The sequence below is a fragment of the Mustela nivalis genome (assembly GCF_964662115.1).
Source record: "Mustela nivalis genome assembly, chromosome: 3".
Classification (NCBI taxonomy): domain Eukaryota; kingdom Metazoa; phylum Chordata; class Mammalia; order Carnivora; family Mustelidae; genus Mustela; species Mustela nivalis.
In genome coordinates this window covers 77,421,069-77,448,559 of record NC_139022.1, presented here as the reverse complement: position 1 = coordinate 77,448,559, position 27,491 = coordinate 77,421,069, and the positions used below count along the sequence as shown (strand labels likewise).

The following is a 27,491-nucleotide window of genomic DNA, read 5'->3' as shown; positions in this document are numbered from 1 at the left end:
GGGCATCTCTCTGCCTTTGGAATCTGGATATCTGTTACCTTCCCCCCATTAGGGAAGTTTTCAGTTACTATTTCTTCAGGTAAATTTTCTGCCCCACTCTTCTGAGATCCCTGTAATGTGGATGTAACTACATTTGATGGAGTTGCTGAGTTCCCTAATAATATTCTCAATTTGTATACTTTTTTTTTCCTTTGCTCAACTCGGTTTCTTTGTATTACTCTGTCTTCCAGGTATTAATTCATTCCTTGGCTGCATCAAGCCTACTGTTTATTACATTAAGTGTATTTTTTTTTTAAGATTTTATTTATTATTTATTTGACAGAGAAAGATCACAAGTAGGCAGAGAGGCAGGCAGAGAGAGAGAGGAGGAAGCAGGCTCCCTGCTGAGCAGAGAGCCCAATGCGGGACTCGATCCCAGGACACTGAGATCATGACCTGAGCTGAAGGCAGCAGCTTAACCCACTGAGCCACCCAGGCGCCCACATTACGTGTATTTTTAATTTCACTTATTGTGTTCTTGCCTGCATTCTTTTCTCCAGTCCAGTGTGTATTTTTGTGATCATTATTTTAGATTTTCTTTCAGGTATCTTTTTTATATCCATTTTACTTTGGTCTCTTGCTGTGGTTTGAGTCTGTTCTTTCACTTGGGAGATGTTTCTCTGTCTTCTCATTTTGTTTGACTTTGTGTCTGTTTCTCTGTGCTAGAGAAGTCAGCTACTTACCTTACTCTTAATAATAGCCGTAGAAGAAGAGGGATTATAGTGCCCTGTAGTGCAGTGTCCATGTTCCCCAGGTTATGTTGTGGGTACTCTGCTGTTGAGGTCTGGCATCTTTTCTCTTCAGGCCAGATGTTTGCTAATGCTGTCTTTACCTATTGTGAATAGCAAGGTGTACAGTGGTCTACTTGTGAAACAATACCTGCCACTGCTGGAACTGCAGTCCTGCAAAACAAGCAGGTCACAAGGTGTGGTATTGGCAGGGTGATCTTCTGGGGGAGGGACTCCAGGACTCAGGGGAGCATGGCTGGGAAGGGCTGATCTGCCAAAGCACATGTGGCAGGTTTGTTTCGGTGTAAGCAAGTTAAGCATCATGTGTCCACACAGTGCTGGTTTCCACAGGTGGCTGTTATTTATGTTGGGGAGCAAGGGAGGAGAATGTCACCTCCCAGCTCCTTTGTACCTGGAAGGGTCTCCCCATGATCCCTGTCTCCCCAGGCAATGTCCTGAGATGAGCAAATTTCTCTCCTCCTTGTCTGCCCACGGCATTTTTTGAACTGCTGGTTCTGCCTGCATCTGCATAGGTTGTTTTTCATGCTGTCTCTTAAAGATGAGGGACTCTTGTTTCCTAACACCTTCTGGGCTCATCCAGAGCTGAGCATGCTGGTTTTAAAAATTCTAGGTTTTAAGTCCTGGTGGTTTCATGAAATTTCAGAGGCAACTATGGAGATTCATCCTTCCGGTTAGCAGTCTCCCCAGTCTGAAGGTCTGTTTTCTTCTCTGTGCCACTGGCGCCTTCTCCACTGTGGCTGACTGTGGTCCCTTTTGCTCCCAGGCTGTGTCTTCGCCCTTCATATCATCTCTGATGTGGACTCTTCCTTGCCTTTCGTTGTGGAGTGTGTTCTGGAAGTCCATGGGCTGTTTCCAGGGTTATTTCCGCTGCTGTGGGTGTTATCTAGTTGTACCTGTGGGAGGAGCTGAGTTTAGGGTCCTCCTACGCTGCTATTTTCCCAGCCAACGTTTCCTATTAACTTTTTAGGTGGAAACTTAAACAATGGTGGACGTACCTCTCTTTGGTGGAAAGATTAACAGTTAACCTTGACGTAAATTCTTCGATTTGGCACTATATTTTACTAAAAAGCAATCCTTCAAGGTTTTGTTTTGTGTTTTCACATGTGGCATCCTCCAAGAGAGTGTTTGTGATATAGTGGTAGAGGTAGCAGCCAAATTGGAGAGTTGAGGAATGAGTGAGTTTGAGAAAATGGAGATGGAGAGCTGAAGCAGTACTTTACTACATACTAGCAGAGGAAGAGAGGAGTTCTTGGTGTTTTGTTTTTTATTGGGGTTAGGCCTTTTGAAAGAAGTTAAAATTGGATCTCTATGTTATATAATTTGTCCATTTTTTAATTTTCCTAGCCTCCACCAGGCACTGTGAAAATGCCTAATGTACCTAGTACACAACCAGCAATAATGAAACCAACGGAGGAGCATCCGGCTTATACACAGATTGCAAAGGTTAGTTGATGTTATGTGTGTAAATTTGTATTGGAAATTATATTATCAATAACATCTTTGGAGTAGAATTATTTATACATTGCCTTAACTTTTTTTTTTCCCCTACTTAATTTTTAACTTACTTTTGAGTCTGAGTTAGCTAGTTTTCAACCCTATTAACATAGTTCTTTTTCAGCTTATAATATTTATTCTGTTATTAACAGTTTTTGAATTCACTTATGCTCTTGAACAATTTGTTTTCTGAAATTTTTGTTGCCTTTTGTTGGTTTCACTCTTTAATGCACGATGCTATGATAGTACCAATAGAAACCATTGGAAAAGGGTTGTAGTGGCTAAGCAAAGGACTATGGTAGGAAGTAGCAGGTGGTAAAAATATGAGAATAAAGGAGATGATTAGGATGCCTTGTATTACATAAAGGCAGATGAAATTACAAACCAGAATTTCTTAATCGTATTCTTCTTTCATCTCATTATCTTCTAAAATAGAAGATACTGTATATTCTCGCATTGGAAACCTAGGTACCATTCAAACCAATTTTTAAAAAAGATTTATTTATTTATTCGACAGAGAAAGACAGAGAAAGGGAACACAAGCATGGGGAGTGGGAGAGGGAGAGGGAGAAGCAGGTTTCCCGCCAAGCAGAAAGCTGGATGTGGGGCTCGATTGCAGGACCCTAGGATCATGACCTGGGCTGAAGGCAGATGCTTAATGACTGAGCCACCCAAGCGCCCCCAAACCAATTCTTGAGAGGCAATTCAGTGGTCATTTTCTCCCTTTGTCTGTTTTGCCTCAATTGTTCCCTTTGTTCCTCATTCTCATTTAGCACAAGAGTCACCTTAATTTTATTTTCCCAAATAGGACTCTGACTACTCTTACTGAGAGAATTTTGTCCTGTTCTAAATGTGCCCAGTATTCTCACTGACAGTTTTCATAACCAAAAAGCCAAAATCAGTCAAATAGCTCCATAATATCTTCTGAAACTCTAACCTTGAGTGAATTCTTATAACCTTGAGTGAATTCCTATATAAATTTTTAAAGATTTTATATGTTTATTTGACAGTGAGAGACAGAGATAGTGATAGAGATAGAGAGCATGAGCAGGGAGGAGAGGAAGAAGCAGGCTCCCCACTGAGCAGGGAGCCTGGTGATAGTGACCACTCAGGCGCCCCTGAATTCCTGTAATTTGGAAGAGCATTTGAATGGAGATTCTGACATTGTATGATCTTAGGGTCATAGTTCAAACCCCACATTAGGTGTGGAGATGACTAAAAAATAAATAAACAAAGTTTCTGGCATTGTAGAGGAAGAGGTAGGGTAGATAGCATAGTCATATAGGATTTTCCAACTCTGACAACCTATTCATTCATTGGTATTTTGTTTGTTTAAGGAACATGCTTTGGCCCAAGCTGAGCTTCTTAAGCGCCAAGAAGAACTAGAAAGAAAAGCTGCAGAATTAGATCGTCGAGAACGGGAAATGCAAAATCTCAGTCAACATGGTAGTATCCAAAGAAGTTTGAAATAAAAATAACTTTTAAACATTTTAAATTATGCCTGTGCTAGCTCTGATTCATTTGGTTTATGGATAAAGCCATGCCATTTTTTCCTTTTCTAACAAGATCAGATAGCAGATTTCCTACTTGTTACTCTGTAGCTCTCTGATCTTGGCTGATTTGCATGTCTTTTGGTAGATTATAACAGTGTTAGCCTTATCACACAGAAAGTGAATGTGAATATGATAATTTTGGGTTTGGCCGGGAGCCTTTGATTCTGCACTTGGGCCCTCTTTGAGTCTATTGAAGCCTTAAGAGTACATGGCAGTGTGCCCTAAACTTGACTCTTTTTGTTTAGTCAGCCCAGTTTCTAATTATCTGCCCCTGTCCTCAGAAATATAACCTACCTGTCAAAATATTATTAAAAAATGTGTGGCATGATTCTGTGAAGCCTTGGGTTTCTCAGTTATATCAAATAAATACTGAATTGATCATTTGCTATGAAATCTGTTTAGACTGTGACTACCAAAGGCCACTTCCAGGGTGTATCTTAGAGAAAGATAGCAGTATCTGGCTAAGGGGTTAAAGATCTAGACAAGTCATTGTTACTCTGTCTAGGATAGTGATGGCATGACAGGGCTAGGTCAGCAACAATATATTGAACTATTTTTTCCTTATCTTAGATTGTGTATGCCTAAGTCAGAGAACAACAAATACTGCATGATTTCACTCATTTGTGGAGTTTAAGAAACAAAACCAATGATCATTGGGAGAAATGAGGGGAAAAAAGAGAGGCAAACTAAGAAACACTCAACTGTAGAGAACAAATTGCTGGTTACCAGGGGGAGGTGGGTGGGGCTGGGGGTTAAGGAGGGCACTTGCTGTGATGAGCATCAGGTATTCTATGGAAGTATTGAACCATTATAATGTACCACTGAAACTAGTATTACTAGTATGTTAGCTAGCGAATTTAAATAAAAATGAAAAATAAAATTTATATATTCAAAGACTATTAAAAGAAATGTGTAAGCCTAGGGCCTCATGAGGACGCATTCATCCTTGGCTATTTTGTTGGCTTGTGACATCAGAGACAACATCAGTAAAAGGAGAAACTAAAGGTTTATTTGAGATCAGTGTTTCTGTAATACCTATAATAAAATCTGTCCTATGTCTTTAGTATTGACTAATAGAAGTTATTTCTATGGGAGATATTTTAGAAGTAACAAACAGTGAGAAACAGTTTGTTTTAGTAACAAACAGTGAGAAATTAAGAGTTAGACTTTGTGGTGTGTTACACATGTAAGTATTTATCATCTATTAACTCACTTAATTGTCAGTATAATTCCCTGAAGGGTGGTATAGTTGTTATTCTCTTATTTCTACTCTTAAATTTATGAAGAAGTGTCAGATTTTATAGATAGATGTCCTCAGATTTTATCAAGTCTTCAAGAATTTAAGGTACCCGGCGCCCCCTAGCCAATAAATGGCTAGGCACTTCTGTTTTCAGATCCCGGTTCTTACATTGCTATTCTCTGCTCTTCTCAGATAGTATGAGACTTGTATGAGAAATGAATATGAAATTTGGGAAGAATTATAAATAGCGCAGACATGTTGGGAAGAATCAGACATAGGCATTCTTTTTTTTCCCACTATAAAGTTTTCTTCTTCTATACAAAGTATATAAAATCGAATTTTCAAAAATTGTGGCATATTATTTCTAAAATGAGAAATGGCCTTTAGGTGTTGTGTTTACCTTCTGTTTTTAATGTTTTGACTTATTTAACTTTAGTGTTTTTATTGCTTCCACTGCTTCCGAAGCCCTATTTTTCAGTTTCATTTCTTTATAAGGACACATTTTCCCTCCTGATAGTTTGAATTTATTTCTCCTGTAGGTTTATTGAAGTGTTATAATTTCTTAGCTTCCTTCTTCTGACTGTTTCATATTTTCTCCTAGTTTTATGGTTTTCTTACATGGATATTTAGAGTGTTAATTTTTCAGACTTTGGGATTTCCAAATTGATTTCTTGGTATTAGTTAATCATATCTTCCTTCATGGAGTTAGCAGTAGAAAACTCAAGATTCAGAAGCTGGTCTTCCCTCTCCACTTGGGCTAGGAATTATATTCAAAGATTTAAGGTGCTGAAGAGGAAATTGTAGATACTTAAAAACTGCATGACTTCTCATGACAGACTCTTGGGACTTTGAGAAATAAGTCTGTTTTCAGGGTAGAGTCACAGGGTATGTCTTTGTGCTCTTTTTTTTTTTTTTTTTTTGCTTCTTGTATCAACTGTACATATGTGGTTCCTGGTAAACATAATATGACACTGGAAAAATATTTTACCATCTAATGTTTTCTAAAGTGATACTCTGGGGGAATTTTTTTTTTTTTTTTAAGATTTTATTTTTAAGTAATCTCTACACCCAAGGTAGGACTTGAACCCACAGCCCTAGATCAAGAGTTGCATGCTGCATCGACTAAGCCAGCCATGTGAAAACTTTTAAAAATGCAGAGCTTGGCTTTCAAAGCTGTACAAATGTAGAGATACAGCATTCGACTTATAAAACATCTATTAAAAGAACAAATAATGTTCTTTGTAATGAAACCAAAAATAAGAATAGCCCATATTGGTCCTAATATATATTTTTTTAATTTGCAGGAAGAAAAAATAATTGGCCACCTCTCCCTGGCAATTTTCCTGTGGGACCTTGTTTTTACCAGGATTTTTCTGTAGACATTCCTGTAGAATTCCAGAAGACAGTAAAAATTATGTACTACTTGTGGATGTGTAAGTATAAAATAAATTGTATATTCAACAGAGTGTATGTTTTATTGTCAAAAACCACCCTTTTTGGAATTCAGATATTAAGGATAGTATCACAAATGGGTTTTTTTGGTATGCTCTTAATTTTCAGAATGAAACATATTTAGGTATTGCAGAATTAAACTATGTGACAATCTAAACTGAGGAAAGCATATATGAGAACTGGCATTCTTGAGGAAAGGACTTCTTTGTCACATATATAGTATTTTTTGAGGAAAAAGGAATAGTCATAAAATTTTATCTAGGCTATATTTGTTTTGAAAAAATTATTCTATTTTTATGCAATGAAGGCTGTTTAAAAATTCTTTAAAGCATTATGACTTTTTAAAAGGGCCATAAAATAGTATTATAATTTTTTTAGAGCTTTGAGCACAATTTACTTTTTATTTTCAGGTGGTTGATAAGTACCTTTATTATTGGGAGTACCTAGTTAATGTTGGATATTTTACTAAATAGAACATTAGGACATATATTTAGGCTGTGGTGCTTGCATTGTTTTGAGTATAATTACAACTCATGTAATAACTAAAATAAAATGTAAAGCTCTTTAACAGTTTGTTCTATGTACACAGAATTCCAGCTTACTGTCTTTCACTTTTACTCCCAACAATAGTCTCAGCCCCTTTTAATGTTATTATGTTAGTAGGAGAGGTGTAGCTGTCATAACCTCTCACCTGCGTAACTGCTGGGTAATGAAGAATTTGTAGTGTGCGTTCTTGATAGAGGAAATTTATATGTGTTACTGTATATTTGGGGAGCCGTTTTTTCCCCCCTCCTAAATAAATGAGACTATTTTCCTCAAAATTATTTGGAGCATTCTTCAAATATGTGAAGCTACTTTAGAATGTGAGTATTGATTTCTTATGGATAGTACATTCTTAACTCTTAGTTTTTCTTTGAGATTTTGTTGTTGATCTAGTATCTTGCTAAATCTCCAGTGTAGGTAGTATTGTGTATTTTTAACACTAAAGGTTTTGATTTTATATTTGTACATGTAAAAAAGCCATATATTTTATTTAATCAATATATAATATGTGCATATATATAGTAATTATTTCTTAATGGGCAGACCTGGCCTAGCATTTTAGGTATAAGTCCTTTGACCTAGTGGAAAAACAGGCTTTGTATGGGAGAGATAGGGGTTGGAAGAAAAATCTATAAGGAATTGAGTAAATAAAGATTGATTGGGAAAGGTAATTAAGTTTAACTGAGTGGCTACTTTACTATTGCTAATTGTTTCAAAATAGGTCTGTTTTGTTTTAGAAATATATAACTTTCTGAGGTTTTTAGAACACAGTTTTTCTTAATCCTGTTGCATTGACAGATTTAAAGTATTTAAAGAGGTCTCATTATTTAAAGAAACATTACCTGGAATAAGGTAAGATCTAGTTCTAGCTCAGTGATGTTTCTAAATTTCATAGAATGGAGATTGTTTTAATAAGTTATTTTTAGGAAGTGCAACCTGTTAATGATTTCAAAGTTGATGAGTGCTTTCACCCTGTAGTAATAATTATGATGAGAAAGAACATTTATTGAGGATTTATTTGTGCCAGGCACAGTACTAATCACTTTATATACATGATGTTATTAACTCCTGACTACACTATGAGCAGGTACTATACTACCCAAGATATGGAAACCAAAGCTTAGAGAATTGGAGTAACTTGTTCAAGACTACACAACAATTAGGATTTGAGTTGGATAACTTGGCTCCAGAGCCCAGAGTCTAGATTTCCATGTTGTACAACCTACAGAGTACCAAAATGAAGAAGTAATTTGTGCTTTAAACCCAAATAAGATGAAGATATACTTTCAAAGGTACCTTGAAATAAATAATTTACTCTGTAAAGGAACTGAAGCAATTATAACGATCAACTGTCAAATGAATCTTAACCTCTTTGAGTATATTCTTGAATTTAAAAAAAAACCAAGCCATTTAAAGATGAATTAGTGAAGAAGATAATTATACTGTTTAAAATCTGTTTATGTTAGGTGTCTGTGTTGTAATGCAGAGCTTATCAAGAAGAATATTATAGTGATAATTGCAAATTTAGGTCCACTAATAACAGATCTGAGTGCTTAATAAAGTAAATGGAAATTTCCTGTGAAGTTGAGTCATTCAACTTACAAATCATGTAAACAAAATGCCCTAAAAATTTCTTCAGTGTTATATGTACACCTGGAATCCAATCCAAGTAGATTGGAGTGGGATTGATATTAGTAAAAGAGAATCATGTGTTTCACATTACCTTGCCTTTCTGAGTATTTTTAGATCTGTGTGTAAGTGGACTGATAGTTTAGTAAGTAGGCCTGGACATTATACTTTTCTTTGGGGTACAAATAAATTACTTATTGATCATGGTTTTTGGTTACTTGACAACATTTAGAAAGGAATTTGAATAGATTACACAAAATTTAATTGATATTTTTATCAATTGTTGGAGGAATTTTTAATGAACCTTAATGTGCATATCCATATTTTTCTTTTTTTCCTTAGGCAAATTAGGAGATAAACCTTTAAAAATTCTCTTAAGGTTGAAGTTTGAAGTATAATGTGAATACATAAACCTTTTTCAGGCAGTTGGATCCCATTTAACGTTAAAGAATAATTTCTATTTTATGGTCTTTTGAAATCTGTTTTTAAGCCATTGACAAAAACTACTTTTATTGTGAGGCAAATGATTGTGAGTAAATTTATTAGTAAACTGGCTTTCGTGAAAGTTAGAAATCCTAATTCTAAATAAATTTAATAAGGAAGAGTCTTCTATGTATAATATAATGGAATGAAGTTTTAAATGTGGAAGAGCTCCTGTATTATTATAGCTGAAAAATTGAAATGTAGAGGTTGATTAGCTCAATAGTATATTTCTATAACCCAGGTGTTTTCATTCTTCCTCTGGTGCCCTTTTTCTTACTTTAGAGTTTGTATATTTAGCTAGTCATTAAATGAAATTTAGAGGTACCCTATAATGTATGTCTTCATCTTGTTTTGTTAATTACTAGTTTTATTTTATCAGTTGAAAAGATTTTAAAGTTTCTAATGTAAGTTGAGATTTTTGTATTTGGATTTGCTAGGTTTTTCATTTATTTTTAATTCAAGTAGGAATTTGTTGGTATATTTTTCTTGTATTAAATTGAACATTATTTTAACTTTTGAAAAGTATTTATTTCTTTTAATTCAGCCTGTGAATAAATTTTTAAAAAATCCTTTAAAAAGGTTACTAATTATAATGAGTAAGTGTAGTTCTTTAGGATCAAAGTCTAGTTAGATGGTTCTCAGATTTTTTGTTTTAGCTCTTTCTGGATATGTAATTATTAACAACATATGAAGAGTTTTCCATTAACTGTGTGCATTAATTAAAAGAAAGTTCTGCCACAACAGCTGAAATGCATTATTTTCTTTCTTTAAAAGTAAGTTTGATCCTCTACCAAAAAACTGTATTTATCCCAGCACTTTAAAAAATAATAACCCTATGAGGATGAATAATCCTGAGAGATCGAATATATAGTCCCTGAAATTGCTACTGTATTAGTATTTTTAGTTCAATGATTCTAATTAATTGCTTAAAAATGTTACAATGAGATTGCACAGAGCACTTTTCCAGTTTTCTCCTCCTTGTATAGTCCACTCTGGGAGGAGTCAGCAGCTACTCTGTAAAAATGTAATTCAGTGTATAGGCTCTTTTTCCTCCCAAGCCCTGGCAGGGCCTTGAATCAGGGGCCACATCAAGTATTTTCTTCTCAAAGAGGAATCCCTTAAGGCACTGCTTCTCTGATAATAGCCCATTAGGAGAGTATCAAACGGATTGTCGCTAAACACTGCATAAGTTAGGACTCATTTTCCTGTATATACTGTTTTCAAACCAAATGTGTAAAAAACAGCAATGTTTTTTTGAAAGATACTAGCTGGAAGCAAGGGGTAGAATACATTTGCTCTAAAGAATTTTTTCATTTACAATTTTTGTTGAATGAATTCATAACTTGAATGTAAACATTTCTATTTTGTTTTTTGATTCCACAGTCCACGCTGTAACACTCTTTCTAAATATCTTCGGATGCTTGGCTTGGTTTTGTGTTGATGCTTCAAGAGGGGTTGATTTTGGATTGAGTATCCTGTGGTTCTTGCTTTTTACTCCTTGTTCATTTGTCTGTTGGTACAGACCACTTTACGGAGCTTTCAGGTAAAATGTGTGTACTTTGAAATATACTCTTTAAAACCTGTGAAGTAAATAATTGGTAATTAACCTTAAGGGGGAAATTGATACATTTTTACTAAAATTTTTTGTTACTGTGTAGCATACATTCTGATAAATTCATATGTAACATGTCTTTGTAGATTTTGTAAGTCACAAAATCTCATTCTTTTCTCCTACTTGAGAAGGATCAAACATGAAAATAGAGCAATGACAGTAGTCTTATATCTTAATATTTTGTAGAATAAATATGCTATTTTGTATGATACACTTGACATTAAGGAAAATTTTGCTCTTCATTCCCCTTTCAAACAAAAAAATCACAAATGGTGATTACAGTCTAATTCTTAAATGAACCTAGGTAAGATCAATATAGCTATGATATTTAAAGTGAGTCACTCTCACCTAGCCAGGTAGTTATTTTCTGTGTAAATTTTTGGCTCTTCAAATGGTCTTGCATTTGAGAACCATTAAGATTATAAGATAATAATATTTCGCATGATATATTTTAATCAGTGGTTAGGATTAATATCTCCTAAATGCACGTTCTATGAGGTATTAATAAATGTTGCTGAAAAAGGGACTCATTAGCTTACGTTTGGAAAAAGCTGGACAATAAAGTTAAATTTCTTCAATTCAGGATTGCTTAGATTTTTTTTTTTTACATTTTTTAAAAATTTTTTTATTTTTTTATAAACCTGTATTTTTATCCCCAGGGGTACAGGTCTGTGAATCGCCAGTGCTTAGATTCTTTTAAGAGCCTCATGTGATTTGTGATTTGACTATGAAACCATTTTTTTGTGGAACACCTTGTTGGACTATTGTTTTAAGAAGTAAATGTTGGAAGGTGCTGATTTAGATAATAGTTCTCTATGAGTCCATATATTCGATCATTTATCAACTTATTTTTGAGTAAACTTGTTTATGAGTAATGAACCTTTTTCAGCTCTCATGAGTGAGGGGCAGCATTACTAGGAAATAGGTATGTATTGTGCAGATGTTATATTGGGGAAATTAGAGGTCCACATTCAGGTGGTTTTTTTTTCCATTTCAACATGGAATTTCTTTGATTAATCACAGTGTGTATTCCTTCGTCATGGAATTAGGAACCCAGATATGTAAACAGATGAAAAAAAAAAACCGGAAGGAAAGGGGCAAAGATGAGGGAATTTGGGGAGAAAAGTGGTCATTCAACAGAAAACAAAATTGGTTAAAATTGTAATGAAGGCAAGAAAATGGATGGGAGGAGGGAAGAATCTTTGGATATATTATAATATGGAGATTAGTTATCAAGGAATGGGGAAGAGGTGTCCCCTTTGGATGTGGGATGGAGAGGAATAAAAAGGACCTATTTATTCTTTCCATGATCTAGGAAGACAGTTACTGGTGCTCTTTTCCTTGTCATCTAAGCCTGGTGTACAAGGTTTTTAAATTTTTTGACATCTGGCTCTGGCTTCTGCCTGTCTGCTTCTATCATGTTACTAATATATTTGTAATGATGCTGCTGGGTAGAAATGGGGTTGTTCTTGAGTTTTTAAAAGTGACGAGAGGAGGTGCCTGGGTGGCTCAGCTGGTTAAATGGTTAAGCATCTGCCCTCAGCTCAGGTCATGATCTTGAGATCCTGGGATTTAGTCCCACATTGGGCTACCTGCTCAGTGGGGAGCTTGCGTCTCTTTTTGTACCTCCTCCTCCCCCTCCACCACTTGTCGGGGTGTGTGTGTGCATGTGCGCCTGTGTGTGTGCACTCTCTATTGCTCTCACATACTCCTTCTGCAAATAATTAAATAAAATCTTTAAAAAAACAGTGATCTAAGACTAATGACCTGATTTTAAACCTTCTATAACTAATGTAGCCAAAACAAACCACTAAAAAAGCTAGCTTTCTGCCTTTTATTACTTGAAGTCACTCAGTTCCTTTTATTTCCTTTCTTTGCCAGTGGAAATAAAAATGCTTTGTCGAACATTTTTACTTCTGTCATTATTAATCTGTAGGTTAAGTGCTTAGCTGCATCTCAGTCCTTTAGAGTTTATCACAAACGATTAATTTTCTGGGTTTCCCTGTTCAGAGCAGAACTGAGAGGAATATTATTTAATGGGGAAAGTTGAAATTAAAGTATGTTACATCATTACTGTTCCTTCTCAGTATGTAACTTTGGCATTTCTTTTATCCACATTGTCACATGTTTCTGAGCCTGTCTTTCCCGCTGTATCTGGTAGTTTGTTAAACCTGTATTGATGACAGCTTTTTCCTTTAAATGTGAAAATCTCAAACACAGATACAGTGGGTGTGATTCTTGATATTAAATATAGGGCTTTAAATAGCCTTATTCACATAAATGCTTTATTTTAGATCAGTTTTGATAGGGATTACTGCCTTTGAGAAAGGGCAGAGTCAGGATATGCAAGTGTTTCATATTTTGTTTCAAGACTGGTGATTAAGAAATGAAAACAAACATTTGGGGCGCTTGGGTGGCTCAGTGGGTTAAAGCCTCTGCCTTTCACTCAGATCGTGATCCCAGAGTCCTGGGATCCAGCCCCACATCCGTCTCTCTGCTCAGCAGGGAGCCTGCTTCCCTTCCTCTCTCTGCCTACCTCTCTGCCTACCTGTGATCTCTGTCTGGCAAATAAATAAAATAAAGAGATGAAAACAAGCATCTGAACATACTATGTAAGTCAGTAGAAAATGGGTAGCTAAAACCTTTTTAGGCCAGGTTCACAGGTTGTCTGAGAGAAGTTGCTTTTTAAAGTAGATATTTCGTTTTCATAAATCAGATTCTGGCGTGAAGCTAGTATGCTTTTTAAAAGTTTCAGGTTTTCTTGTTTTAAGATTACCTTACTTATCTATTAATTTTATTTTTAAATTTTTTTTAAGATTTTATTTATTTATTTGACAGACAGAGATCACAAGTAGGCAGAGAGGCAGGCAGAGAGAGAGAGAGAGAGAGGGAAGCAGGCTCCCTGTGGAGCAGAGAGCCCGATGCGGGGCTCCATCCCAGGACCCTGAGATCATGACCCGAGCCGAAGGCAGCAGCCCAACCCACTGAGCCACCCAGGCGCCCCAATCTATTAATTTTAAAAATATTTATTTGGTAGAGACACAGTGAGAGGTTTTATTCATTTGACAGGCAGAGATCACAAGTAGGCAGAGAGGCAGGCAGAGAGAGAGGAGGAAGCAGGCTCCACATGGAGCAGAGAGCCTGATGTGGGGCTCGATCTCAGGACACTGGGATCATGACCTGAGCTGAAGGCAGTGGCTTTAACCCACTGAGCTACCCAGGCACCCCCTTGCGCACAAGCAGAGGGAGAGAAGTAGCCACCTAGGTGCCCCTCATAGTTTTCATGTTTTATTCTTCTCTGGCTAATGGTGTATTTGGCTCTTCTGCCATAAGATTACTTAAATATCTCCTGAATTTTATTTCTCCAGGTAAACCCCCACGAAGTGAAGAAAAGACTAGTAAGCAATAAGGTGCACCTGGGTGGCTCAGTTGTTTAAGCATCTGACTCTTAATTTTGGCTCAGATCATGATCTCAGGGTTGTGAGATCAAGACCTGCCTCCAGCTCACAGCTCACACAGTGGTTAGGGAGCTTCCTTGAGATTTTTCTCTCTCCTTCTCCCTCTACCCTCCCACTCCCTCAACCAAAAAAAGAAAAGAAAAAGAAAAAGAATGGTAAGTAGTAAGAAAATCTTGGCTGGATTGTTTTAGAATAAACTAGTTATTTGTTGGGGCACCTGTGTGGCTCAGTGGGTTAAAGCTTCTGCATTCAACTCAGGTCATGATCTCAGGGTCCTGGGATCAAGTCCCGCATCGGGCTCTCTGCTCAGCGGAGAGCCTGCTTCCCCCTCTTTCGCTGCCTGCCTCTCTGCCTACTTGTGATTTCTCTCTCTGTGTGTCAAATAAATAAATAAAATCTTTAAAAAAATGCATGCATTTATAAAAAAGATGTTTTTCAAACTGTGTAAAATACTGTTCTGTATGAGTTATCTTAGTTTTCCACCAAGAAACTGGTTTTACTGTTATACTTATATGACTTTGTCCTTCATAAGGTTATCCCTCCACCAGAATCTGAAGGACCATGTAGAGAAGTTTCAGATATATGTGTTTTTAAAAGTTAAGTTTAATAGCTGTCAAAATTAAGTCTGCACTTGTTATGTTGTCACTTACATATTTTAAAGAGATTATAACTTTGATCTTAATTTTGTGCTTCCGCAAATGACTAAGCATTATGTAAATACTTTAAGATATTAAGTCATTATTATTGAGGCAGTGTTTATTGGAAATAGACTGAAAACGGGTAAGAATCCTGGCTTCTCTGCTTAAAAGTGTTGAGCTCCTAGGAAAATGCAGAAAAAAACTACTGCCTCAGTATGTTGAATGTAAATAGGGGATAATATTTGCAGAGTTGATAAAAGGATTAGAGATAATATATGCAAAATACTATATTTTATAGGTTGTCAATGATAGCTGGAATTAATGATTTGTTTTTGTGTTAGATTTTGTTATTTACTTTTAGTCCATTAAAATGTTACTTGTTATAAATCATCTTTTGCTGCTTTTAGTTCATTGTTCTCTGGTGCCTCAGTCTGAGCTAGAGGAAATCATAATTTATGCTAGGGTGTATGTATATCGTTGTGTTGGGAGATAAAAATAAACACGAAAATACCCAGTATGATAATCTAGCCTTTTAATTGGAGGTTTTTTGTCTATATTTAATATAACTACTTATTTATATGGATTTATATCTGCCTTCTATTTTTTTTAAGAGAAATAATTCTTATATTTAATTATGAAAAATTTCAAAAATAGCAAAGTTGAAAGAATTTAACATCGAACACCATATATACACTGTCTAAATTCTATCCCTAACATATAGATGCTTTATAAGGTAAATTGACATCAGTAACTAGAGCTCAGTATTTGTTTACAGTTTTGATTTGTTCTTTTGTGGTTTTTTTTTGTGTGTGTGTAAAATCTAAATTTACAAACTCTATCAATATATAATGCAGTATTACCATCACCCCAGAAAATTTCTTAGTGCCCCTTTTCTTGAATCATCCAGAGGGTACCTTAATTTTTTTTGTTACTGAATTTATTTTTTAAATTTAAGTTAATTAACATATAATGTATTATTGGTTTTAGAGGTAGAGGTCAATGATTCATCAATCTTATATCATGTATATCATTATATCATGTACCCTCCTTAATGCCTATCACCCAGTTACCCCATCCCCCCATCTGCTCTGGCGTCCCTTGGTTTGTTTCCTAGGATTAAGTATCTCTTATGGTTCATCTCCCCCTCTGGTTTTGTTTTGTTTTATTTTTCCCTCTCTTCCCCTATGATCTTCTGTTTTGTTTCTTAAATTCCACATATGACTGAGATCACATGATAGTTGTCTTTCTCCGATTGACTTATTTTGCTTAGCCTAATACCCTCTAGTACTATCCACATCATTGCAAATGGCAGGATTTTTTTTTTTTGATGACTGCATAGTATTCCGTTGTATGTATACTACATCTTCTTTACCCATTCATCTGTTGATGCATATCTGGGCTCTTTCCCTGCTTTGGCTGTTGTTGACATTGCTGCTGTAAACATTGGGGTACAGGTGCCCCTTTGGATCACCACATTTGTATCCTTGGGGTAAATACCCAGTAGTGCAATTGCTGGCTTGTGTGGTAGCTCTCTTTACAACTTTCTGAGGAAACTCCACACTGTTTCCCAGAGTTCTGCCTTCTATTTATATGTACTACTTACTGCATAAAACATACCGGTTATATACCTTTTTCTTTCTTTGCCTTTTAGATCAATAAGTTCTACTTTTTAAATATATTTTACTTTATTTCTCTGTGTTTTTTTTTCTTTTTCTTATTTTTTTTCCTTTTTATTTCTAAGATTTATTAGAGTGAGCTTAAGTGTGAACAGGAGGCGCCGAGGGAGAGAGTCTTCTGCAGATTCTCTGCTGAGCTCAGAGTCTGACTCAGGGCTCAAGTCCACAACCCCGAGATCATGACCTGAGCCGAAGGCAGAGGCTTTAACCCACTGAGCCACCCAGGCACTCTAAGCCAAAGCTTTTTATTTGTTGTAGTCCCACTTGTTGGTTTTTGCTTTTGTCACTTTTGCTTTTAGCGTCAGATCAAAATAGTGCCAAGAATGATGTCAGGGGGCTTACCACTTGTATTTTCTTCTATGAGTTGTATGGTTTCAGGTGTTTCATCAAGTCTAAATCCATTGTCAGTTAGTTTTTGTGTATGATGTAAGATAGTGGTCTAATTTCTATTCTTTTGCTTGTGGCTGTCCAGTTTTCCCAATAGAATTTATTGAAGAGACTCTTACACTCCATTGTATATATTTGGCTCCTTTGTGTGGTACATTAATTGACCAAATATATATGGGTTTGTTTTTGGGCTCTCTGTTCTGTTCAGTTGATTTGTGTTTCTGTCAAATTAATCTTGTATTAATTAATCTTGTGTTTGTATGCTATGACCATACTGTTTTGATTACTGTAGCTTTGTAATAATAGTTTGAAATCAGGAATTGTGATGCCTCCAGTTTGGTCCTTCTTTCTCAAAATTGCTAAGGTCTTTTGTAGTTCCATACAAATTTTAGGATTGTTCTATTTCTGTGGAAAATACCATTGGAACTTTGATAGGGATTATTTTGAATCTGTAGATTGCTTTGAGGAGTGTGGACATTTTGACAATATTTTTCCAGTCTACAAGCATGATGTATCTTGCCATTTATTTGTGTTTTCAGTTTTATGCATCTTCAGTTTCTTTAATCAGTGTCTTACAGTTTTCAGTGTAAGGGTCTTTCATTTCCTAAGTTAAATTTATTCCTAGGTATTTTACTCTTCTTTATGCAGTTACAAATAAGATTATTTTCTTAATTTCTCTGTTTAATAGTTTGTTGTAAATGTAGAAAAACAAAGAATTTTTGTGTATTGATTTAGTATCCTGTAACTTTACTGAATTTTTTAGTTCTAACAGGTTTTCAGTGGATTCTGTAGAGTTTTCTATATATAAAATCATGTTATCTGCAAATAATGTTAATTTTATTTCTTCCTTCTGTTGTGGATGCCTCTGACTATGATTTCTAGTTCCATATTGAGTAAAAATGGTGAGAATGGGCATCCTTGTCTTGTTAGAAGAAAAGCTTTCAGCTTTTCACCACTGAATATTATGTTAACTATGGGCTTATCATATATGACCTTCATTATGTTGAGGTATATTCCTTCTATACCCACTTTGTTAGGAACTTTTTTCTTGAAGATTTGTTTATTTATTTTGGGGGTGGGAGGGGCAGAGGGAGAGGGACAGAGAGTCTCAATTAGACTCCACACAGAGCACAATGTGGTGCTTGATCTTAAGACCCTGAGATCATGACCTGAGCTGAAACCACGAGTCAGATGCTTAACTAATTGCACCATCACCCAGGCACCTCTTTGTTCAGATTTTTAATAAATGTATGTTGAATTTTATGAAATACTTTTTCTGTATCGAGATGATCATATGATTTTTGTCTTTCATTTTGTTAGCATGGTTTATCACTTTGATATGTGGATGTCAAACCATCCCTCCATGCCTTCATCATTGGAATAAATCCCACTTGATCATGGTATATGATCTTTTTCATGTATAGTTGAATTTGGTTTGTTATTTTTTTATAAGATTTTATTTATTTTTGCGAGATGGGGAGAGAGAGCACAAGTGGGGACAGGGTAGAGGGAGAAGCAAACTCCCTGCTAAGCAGGGAGTCCAAAGTCGACTTGATCCCAGGACCCTGGGATCATGACTGGAGCCGAAGGCAGACACTTAACCAACTAAGCCATCCAGGTGCTCTGGTTTGCTATTTTTTATTATTGAGCAATTAAAAATAAATTATTTAAACATTTTGCAAACTGGATGAGCCTCAAGAACATTATCCTAAGTAAAAGAATACAGCAAAAGACTACATATTCTAATTCCATTTCCATAAACTGTCCAGAAAACAGAAATGTGAGAGACATACAACATATCAGTAGTTACCTGGGGCTAAGAAGTGGTAATGGGACTGATTGCAAATGAGATCCGGGAAAACTGAGAAAACTTTTTGAAAAAAAGTTCTAAACTGATTATGGTGACGATTGCACAACTCTATAAATTTACTTAAAAAAATCAAACAGACCCACAGAGTGATCTTGATCAAAATGTGCACACAAACACATCAACAGAATTTCACTAGAGAATATTTTTTAAAGTGTTACTAGTATACATGATAAAATTGAGAAAAACTAACAAAGAATTCAGTACATAAGATTCTACTCCCAACAAATTAGATAACAGAAGAAATAAATTCCTGAAACATACCAATTACCAAATCTGAATCATGAACACACAGAAAATCTGAACAGACCATTACTCACAAGGAGATAAATCAGTCCTCGAAAACCTCCCGACAAACATAACTCTAGGACCACGTGGCTCTACTAGCGAATTCTAACATTTAAAGAAGAATTAATACCAATCCTTCCAAAAAGTACCAAACTCTTCTAAAAAAAAAAAAAAGGAAACGCTTTCAAATTCACTTTATGAGGCCAACATTATTCTGATACCAAAATCAGAGAAGTACATTACAAGAAAATTAGACTTCAGTATCCCTGATGAACACAGGATTATTTTGGCTATTTAAAGATTCTTTGACTTCATTTAAATTTTATAATCAATTTCTCTCAATTTCTCTATTTTGCTAAAAGATAAATATGCCCCCTTGGGATTTTGATAGGGCTTGAGTTAAATTTGTAAGCCTCTTTGTGGGGAGAACTGATATCTTAACTATATTGAGTTTTATGATCCATGAATATTCGATATTTCTCCATTTATTTAAATATTTCTAATTTCTTTCAGCATTGTTCTTAAGCTTTAATTATACAAATTTTTAACTTACTTTGTTGAATTTATTCCTGAGTCCTTTATCTTTTTTATGTCATTCTGAGTGAAATTATTTTCTTAAGATTGTTTGTCATATGCAGTTTGGAAATCCAATGGGACTTTGTATATTGACCTTATGTTGTTCTGCCTTGCTGAACTCCTTCATCAATGTAGTCTTGAGATTTTTCTCCATATGTAGGATTATGTCTTATGCAGATAAAAGGTTTTGTGTTTTGATTTCCTCACTGGATATCTGTGATCAATGTACCTTTCTTTCCTTCCTTTTGTTGATTATACTTCTAGTAAAATGGGAGCAGAAGTAGAAAGTTGAAAGGTACGCTTTGTTCCCCTTTTTAGGGGGAGAGCATTCATCATTAAGTATGATATAGTTCTAGAGTTTTTATGATTGCCTTTTATTGGTTTGAGGAGCCTCTCCTTTATTTTTACCTTGTTAAGAGTTTTTAATAATGAATTGTAGTGTATTTTTCCAGATGCTTTTTCTGTGTCGAGATAATCATGTGGTTTATTCCTTTATTAATATGGTACATTACATTGATTGATTATTAGATATTAAATCAACCTTGCATTTGTGGGATAAGTCCTATTTAGTTTTGCAAATCCCTTCTGACAGCTGCAGTGAAGGTGCTGATTTTCATGCCTTATCTATCACGGTTGAAATGTCATCCCAGCATAGTATAGGGAAGGGAACAGTTCAGTGAAAATGCTACAGACTCATGCTGTTCTTAACCAGAATAAAACTGTTTCTCACTTATATGCCAGGGTATGGAAGTGGTTTTTTGTTTTATCCCGCTTTTTAAAATTTTAACTTTTTGAGGAGAGGATTTGTTGACTTTGTCACTGTGTCATATTGGAAATGAATTTCCGCTTCTTGATTTTTAAGTTTCAGGTGTCCGGCAGTCATTTCCTACTATTCATAATGATCTTTCAACTTTTCCATGGCTTGTATGGTCCCCCTTTCACCCTCCTATATTTACTCTGTCTCCCTACAGTTCTTCCATTACATGTAAGATAATTTTAGTTTAGGTTGATATTTGAAGTTCCTCGTTTACTGCTGTGTAAATAGTATTTACAACTGGACTTTTTTTTTTGTACAACTGCTATTACTGCAGTAAATAGTTGCCTTGTTTTGGTGTCTTTTACACACACACACACACACACACACACTTATTTTTTCTGAATCTTTGTGGATTTCCTGGCATAATTAAAACACGATGCTCAAATATGTTAGGTGGTCTGTTTCGTCATCACTCCCCCTGCTGCCATGAAGACATTGCTTTTAGAGTTCTTGTTCCTCCTCTCTTCATTTGAACTGGTTGGTTTCTGTGTAATCCTGTATTTTCTTTTCTTTGTCTTCAATATTATATTTCTATACCAGGGTCCTGTCTCCTGTCTCTCCATCTCTTTCTCCCAGTCCCCGCCCTTCTCCTCCCCCCATCCCCCGCCCCGTCTCTCTCCATTTACTCTGTTGTTGTTGTTTTGTTTTTTGGCCTAGTACATCTTCATCAGAGAAAAGGGTATACGAAAAAGTGTTCTTTTTTTGAGTCTTAGCATATATGGGAGTGCTTATTTATTACCACACATTCAGCTCATAGTTCGATTGGATATAGGTTGGAAATTATAGCTCTCAGAATTTTGAAAGCATAATTTCCTTGGCTTTTAATGTCATTATTTCTATTGAGAAATCTGATACCATTTTGATTCTTAATCTTTTCATAAAGCTCATTTTCTTTTTTCCTTTTCTTGGAAGTGTCTAAGATTTTCTTTTTATCCCTAGGTATCTTTTTCATTTATTGCACTAGTCACTCTTTGATCCTTTTTACTCTAGAGACAGAGCCTTAATTTCTGGGAAAATTTATTACATTGTTTCATTGATTTTTTTTTTTCCCTTTCTGTTTTCATTGTGTTCTTTTTAATAAATTATCTAGCTAATCAGATATTGGGAATCTGGTGTTCTTTTTTTTTCCTTGTATTTTTCATCCTTTTGTTTTATTCTGTTTTCTAGAATTTTTTAAGAATCAGGATGACCTTAATCTTCTGAATACTAACACTGAAAACTAGAAGACAGTTGAATAGTGCTGTCATTTTGAAAGAAAGATAATTTCTGAGCTGGAAATTAAATAAACTATGAAATTCAGTGTATGATAATATGGACAACAGAATTTCACAAAGTATATCTTTCCTGTATCGCTTCTCAGGACTCTACTGGAATAATATGATCCCTGCCAAAATGAGAGAGTAATGCATGAAAAAGGAAAACATGGGGTCTAGAAAACAGGACTTGTAATACAAGAGAGAGGACTACTTTATTCCCAAGATAATGTTGAAGAGTGGTCTCAAGATAGAAGTTAGTGGCCATCCTGAGGCTTTATCAATTCATATTTTAGCTGATCAGAAGATTTTTTTTTTTAAGATTTTATTTTTATTTATTTGACAGAGAGGTAACACAAGCAGGGGGAGTGGGGGAGGGAGAAGCAGGCTTCTCATCGAGCGAGGAGCCTGATGCGGGGCTTGATTCCAGGATGCTGGTATCATGACCTGAACTGAAGGCAGATGCTTAATGATTGAGCCACCCAGGCACCCCTGATCAGAAGATTTTAAGAGAAATATTTTCAAGAAGATAAGATTGATAGAATTTTTCATAAATTTGAATGTGTTAAGAGCAGATTTTCACAAATTAATAGGAGATTAGTGATCAATTACAGGTAAATATATATATATATATATATATATATAAAGATAGTTGCTAAATCTAGGGAAATCTAAAATGGCTGTGCAGAGTAGAAATTTATTTCCTGTATCAGCTGTGAATAAGTTTACTTAGTCATAAAAAGTGAGCTAAGATATAGCCATATTTGGAAAATGGAAACAAAGTGTTTATGTACAGGTTGGGGCTAGAGGTAGGGAAGAAGGATTTAAAAGAAAGCAAAATCCTTATTTCTGGAATAGTAAGTTGCTATTTAATGTTCAAAAGAAAAATCAAGTAGTAGTAATATGAGTATACTGCTCAAGGTTATGGAGGCAAGTGTCCAAATAATTAAGAATTAAAAATGATTACATCTAAAGAATGGCAATGGATTGTGGAAGAATTGTGGAGGTGTTAGAAGATAGCTTGTTTTTTTGTTTGTTTTTTTAAAGATTATTTATTTATTTATTTGACAGAGAGAGATCACAAGTAGGCAGAGAGGCAGGCAGAGAGAGAGGAGGAAGCAGGCTCCCTGCTGAGCAGGGAGCCCGATGCGGGACTCGATCCCAGGACCCTGAGATCATGACCCGAGCGAAGGCAGTGGCTTAACCCACTGAGCCACCCAGGCGCCCCTGTTTGTTTGTTTTTAAAGATTTTTTTTTATTTATTTGACAGAGATCACAAGTAGGCAGAGAGGCAGGCAGAGAGAGAGAGGAGGAAGCAGGCTCCCTCCTGAGCAGAGAGCCTGATGTGGGGCTCTATCCCAGGACCCCGGGATCATGACCAGAGCCGAAGGCAGAGGCTTTAACTCACTGAGCCACCCAGGCGCCCCAAGATAACTTGTTTTTTGAAACAACCATGTAGATAAATATTTGACTCTTTAAACTACTAAACATATAACCTCAAATTATTTAAAAAAAAAAACTTAAAAATTGCACTGTGAAATTAAATAGAAGTTCTTTGAGTGTGGCTAGGACCTTTGAGTAGCCTCTGTAAAGTGGGATGATAAGAGTTGGACCATTCCATTCATGTGCTGCCTATATTGGTAGGTGTTTGGTTTTTTTTTTTTTTTTTTAAGATTTTATTTATTTATTTGACAGACAGAGATCACAAGTAGGTAGAGAGGCAGGCAGAGAGAGAGAGAGAGAGAGAGAGAGAGAGAGAGAGAAGCAGGCTCTCTGCTGAGCAGAGAGCCCGATGCCGGGCTCGATCCCAGGATCCTGAGATCATGACCTGAGCCAAAGGCAGAGGCTTTAACCCACTGAGCCACCCAGGCGGCCCCTGTTTGGGTTTTTTTGGTTTTGGTTTTGGTTTTTGCCTCTTGCGGTGACTTATTTTCCTCAGAAATAATTGTTTCAGAATGATTTTTTTACTCTCTAACATGAGATTAATCTGGCTACTGTTATCAGAGTAGGGTGAGAAGGAGACTGGGTATCCTCTTGCCATTCAGACTATGAATGTTCTCTCGATTTCTGTTTTCAGTAGGACTATGGTTCTCTGTTTCTGGTATCTTGGTTTCAGATTCCCTTTGGTTCAGTTTCTCCAGGAAGTAAATGTCCAGGCTTCTGCCTTGGTTTTAGAATGGCACTCGCTCTGTGGGAATGGGGGACAAGATCCTAAGGTCAGATTGCTTTTTATGTAGACTTTAAGCCAGTCTTCTTGTCTTTACCTCTACTTGCAGCAATAGCTTGTTTCTAATTTTTGAGGTTTTCTTAGGCTAATACCTTTTCAGGCAGCTTGTTTCTTAACTTTCTCTCTTGTTGACTTGAATTTCAGTTTTGTCTGTTGATCAGTTACTACTTGCCTATTTCCTTTACAGCTTATAAAATTTTGTTTACCATCATCTTCTCTTTGTTTTTGTTTCTGTGGTTTTATTTTTTAAAAAACCCCAAAATTATAAAAATTATTTACTGTCATTTTAGTGGCACTTTGGGAGAGAGTAGAGGTAAAAGTGTATGTTTAACTGGAGATCCAGGTATACTTTATTTTTAATTTTTTATTAATTTTATATTCTAGAACAATTTTAAGTTCACAACCAAACTGGGAATAAGGTGCAGAGATTTCCTATATAACTCTTGCTTACACATACACATAGCTGTCTCTGTTACCTGTATCACCACTAGAGAGGTACATTTGTTAAAATTGACAGACCGACACTGACACATTATTATCACTCCAAGGCTATATTTTATATTAGGGTTCACTCTTGATGTTGTACCTTTTAGAGGTTTGAATTAGTATAATAACATATCCACTATATATATTTCATACAGAGTAATTTCTCTGCTGTAAAAATCCTACATGTTTTGCCTTTTCATTCTTCCCTCTTCACCACTGCCTGGCAACTACAGATCTTTTTATTATCTCCATAGTTTAGCCTTCTCCAGAAGGTCCTGTTGTTGGAGTCAGGTGGTATGTAGCCTTTTCATATTGGCCTCTTTATTAGAAATGTCATCTGTGTCGTCTTTTTTTTTTTTTTTTTTAAGATTATTTATTTATTTGACAGACAGAGATCACAAGCAGGCAGAGACTCAGGCAGAGAGAGAGAGAGAGAGAGAGAGAGAGAGAGGAGGAAGCAGGCTCCCTGCTAAGCAGATAACCCAATGCAGGGCTCAATCCAAAGACCCTGGGATCATGACCTGAGCCAGAGGCAGAGGCTTTAACCCACTGAGCCACCCAGGCACCCTGATCTGTGTCTTTTCCTGACTTGATAACTAATTTCTTTCTGGTGTTGAATAAGATTACTTTGTCTGGATGCACCATAGTTCATTTACTTATTCAGTTACTGAAGGACATCTTTGTTGCTTCTAAGTTTTTGGCAGTTATGAGTAAAACTTCTGTCAACATTTGTGTGTAGGTTTTTGTGTTGAAGGAGTTGAAAACTTTTATCAAGTGAGGAAATCTATGGAAAAGTTGGAAAGAACTGACATCTGGACAGTATTGACTCTTCTATTCATGAAGATGGAATATATCTCCATTTATTTCCTTTATTTCTTTTATCAGAGTTTGTAGTTTTCCTCATATAGACCTTGTACATATTTTGTTAGATTTATACCTGCGGTTTTCCTTTGGTTGGGTGGTATTATAAATGGTATTGTGTTTTTAATTTCAAATTTCACTTGTTCATTGCTGCTGTGTAATGGAGCAATTGATTTTTGTATATTAACATTGTGTCCTGCCACTTTGCATTAATTGCTTATTAGTTCTAGGAGGTTTTGTTGATGCTTTCATATTTTCTATGTAGATGATCATGTTATCTGCAAACAAAAAATAGTTTAATTCCTTCTTTCTCAGTCTTTATACCTTTTGTTTGTTTTTCTTGTCCTAGTGCATTAACTTGGACTTTCGGTTTGTTTTTGACAAGCTGTGGTGAGAGATTTTCTTGCCTTATTCTTCATCTTAGACGGAGAGCTTTCTAGTTTCTCACCATGAAATGTGATTGCTAATTGTAGGTTTTTGTAGACAGTTTACTGAGAGCTTATATCATGAATGAGTGTTGGATTTTTCATTGCCTTTTCTCAATCTGTCAGTTCCTGGAGTCCACAATATACATGTACAACTTATCTACATTCACTTTTAAGTAACATATACCACTTCTTGGGAGTATTTTATAATATCAAAATAATTCTGGGGCACCTGGGTGGCTCAGTGGGTTAAAACCTCCACCATTGGCTCAGGTTGTGGGTCCCGGGGTCCTGGGATCGAGCCTCGCATTCAGCTCTCTGCACGGTGGGGAGCCTGCTTTTCCTTGTGATTTCTCTCACTGTCAAATAAATAAATAAAATCTTAAAAAAATAATAATCCTAATTTCTCCCTCCTTTCCTTTTCTCAGTTGCTGTCATTTTTGTTACTTACATGTAAGCATTTATCTACACGTAGTTAAGTCTTTTCCCTTCATTTACTCTTTCATGCTTCTCCTTTATGTGGATCTCTTTTTCTGACATTATTTTCCTTCCCTCTGAAAAACTTAACATTTTTTACAAGGGTGGTCTACTACCAACAAATACCTTCAGTTTTGTGTTTTTTTTTTTTTTTTAAGATTTTATTTATTTATTTGACAGAGATCACAAGTAGGCAGAGAGGCAGGCAGAGAGAGAAGGAAGCGGGCTCCCTACTGAGCAGAGAGCCTGATGAGGGACTTGATCCCAGGACCCTGAGATCATGACCTGAGCCCAAGGCAGCGGCCCAACCCACTGAGCCACCCAGGCATCCCAAATACCTTCAGTTTTAGTTGGTTGTTTTAATGTCAATTTCTCTACTTTACTTTTGAGGAATAATTTTAGAGGGTTCAGAATTCTCGGTTAGTGGCTTTTTTTTTCTCTCTCCGCTCTAAATATTTTTTTTTTGAAGATTATTTATTTATTTATTTATTTATTTATTTGACAGGGGTTACAGGTAGGCAGAGAGGCAGGCAGAGAGAGAGAGGAAGGGAAGCAGGCTCCCCGCTGAGCAGAGAGCCTGATGCGGGGCTTGATCCCAGGACTCTGGGATCATGAACCCAGCCGAAGGCAGAGGCTTTAACCCACTGAGCCACCCAGGTGCCCCTCAGCTCTAAATATTTTACTGAACTGTCTACTTCTTTGCATGATTTCTTTTTTTTTTTTTTTTAAAGATTTTATTTATTTATTTGACAGAGAGAAATCACAAGTAGATGGAGAGGCAGGCAGAGAGAGAGAGAGGGAAGCAGGCTCTCTGCTGAGCCAGGACTCTGAGATCATGACCTGAGCCGAAGGCAGCGGCTTAACCCACTGAGCCACCCAGGCGCCCCTTTGCATGATTTCTAAGGAGATTTTGGATGTAATTATTATCTTTGTTTCTTTATTGCTAATGTGTTTTTTCCCTCTGGCTTTTTTCAGGATTTTTTCTTTATCTTTGAGTTTTTTGGTTTGAATGTAATTTTCCTTGATGTACTTCTGTTTGGTGTTCTCTGAACTCCCTGGATCTGTTATTTGGTAATTGTGATTAATTTGGGGGAAATTCTCAGTCATAATTGATTGTAATATTCTCCTGCTTTCTTTTCTTTTGCATTCCTGTTTTGCATATGTTACAACTTTTGTAGTTGTCCCATAGTTCTTGGATATCCTTTAAATTTTTTTTTAAAAGATTTTATTTATTTAACAGAGATCACAAGTAGGCAGAGAG

General features: G+C 35.9%; 1 protein-coding gene across 1 annotated transcript in view; it reads left to right on the top strand.

Annotated features, from left to right (window-relative positions):
* SCAMP1 (secretory carrier membrane protein 1) overlaps window positions 1-27,491 on the top strand; it is a 121,848-nt gene that overhangs the window by 50,441 nt on the left and 43,916 nt on the right. The window contains exons 3-6 of the mRNA XM_082724810.1: window positions 2,133-2,231; window positions 3,620-3,728; window positions 6,380-6,508; window positions 10,566-10,725. Of these exons, the coding sequence (XP_082580936.1) occupies window positions 2,133-2,231; window positions 3,620-3,728; window positions 6,380-6,508; window positions 10,566-10,725 (497 nt within the window). The remainder of the gene's footprint in view (window positions 1-2,132; window positions 2,232-3,619; window positions 3,729-6,379; window positions 6,509-10,565; window positions 10,726-27,491) is intronic.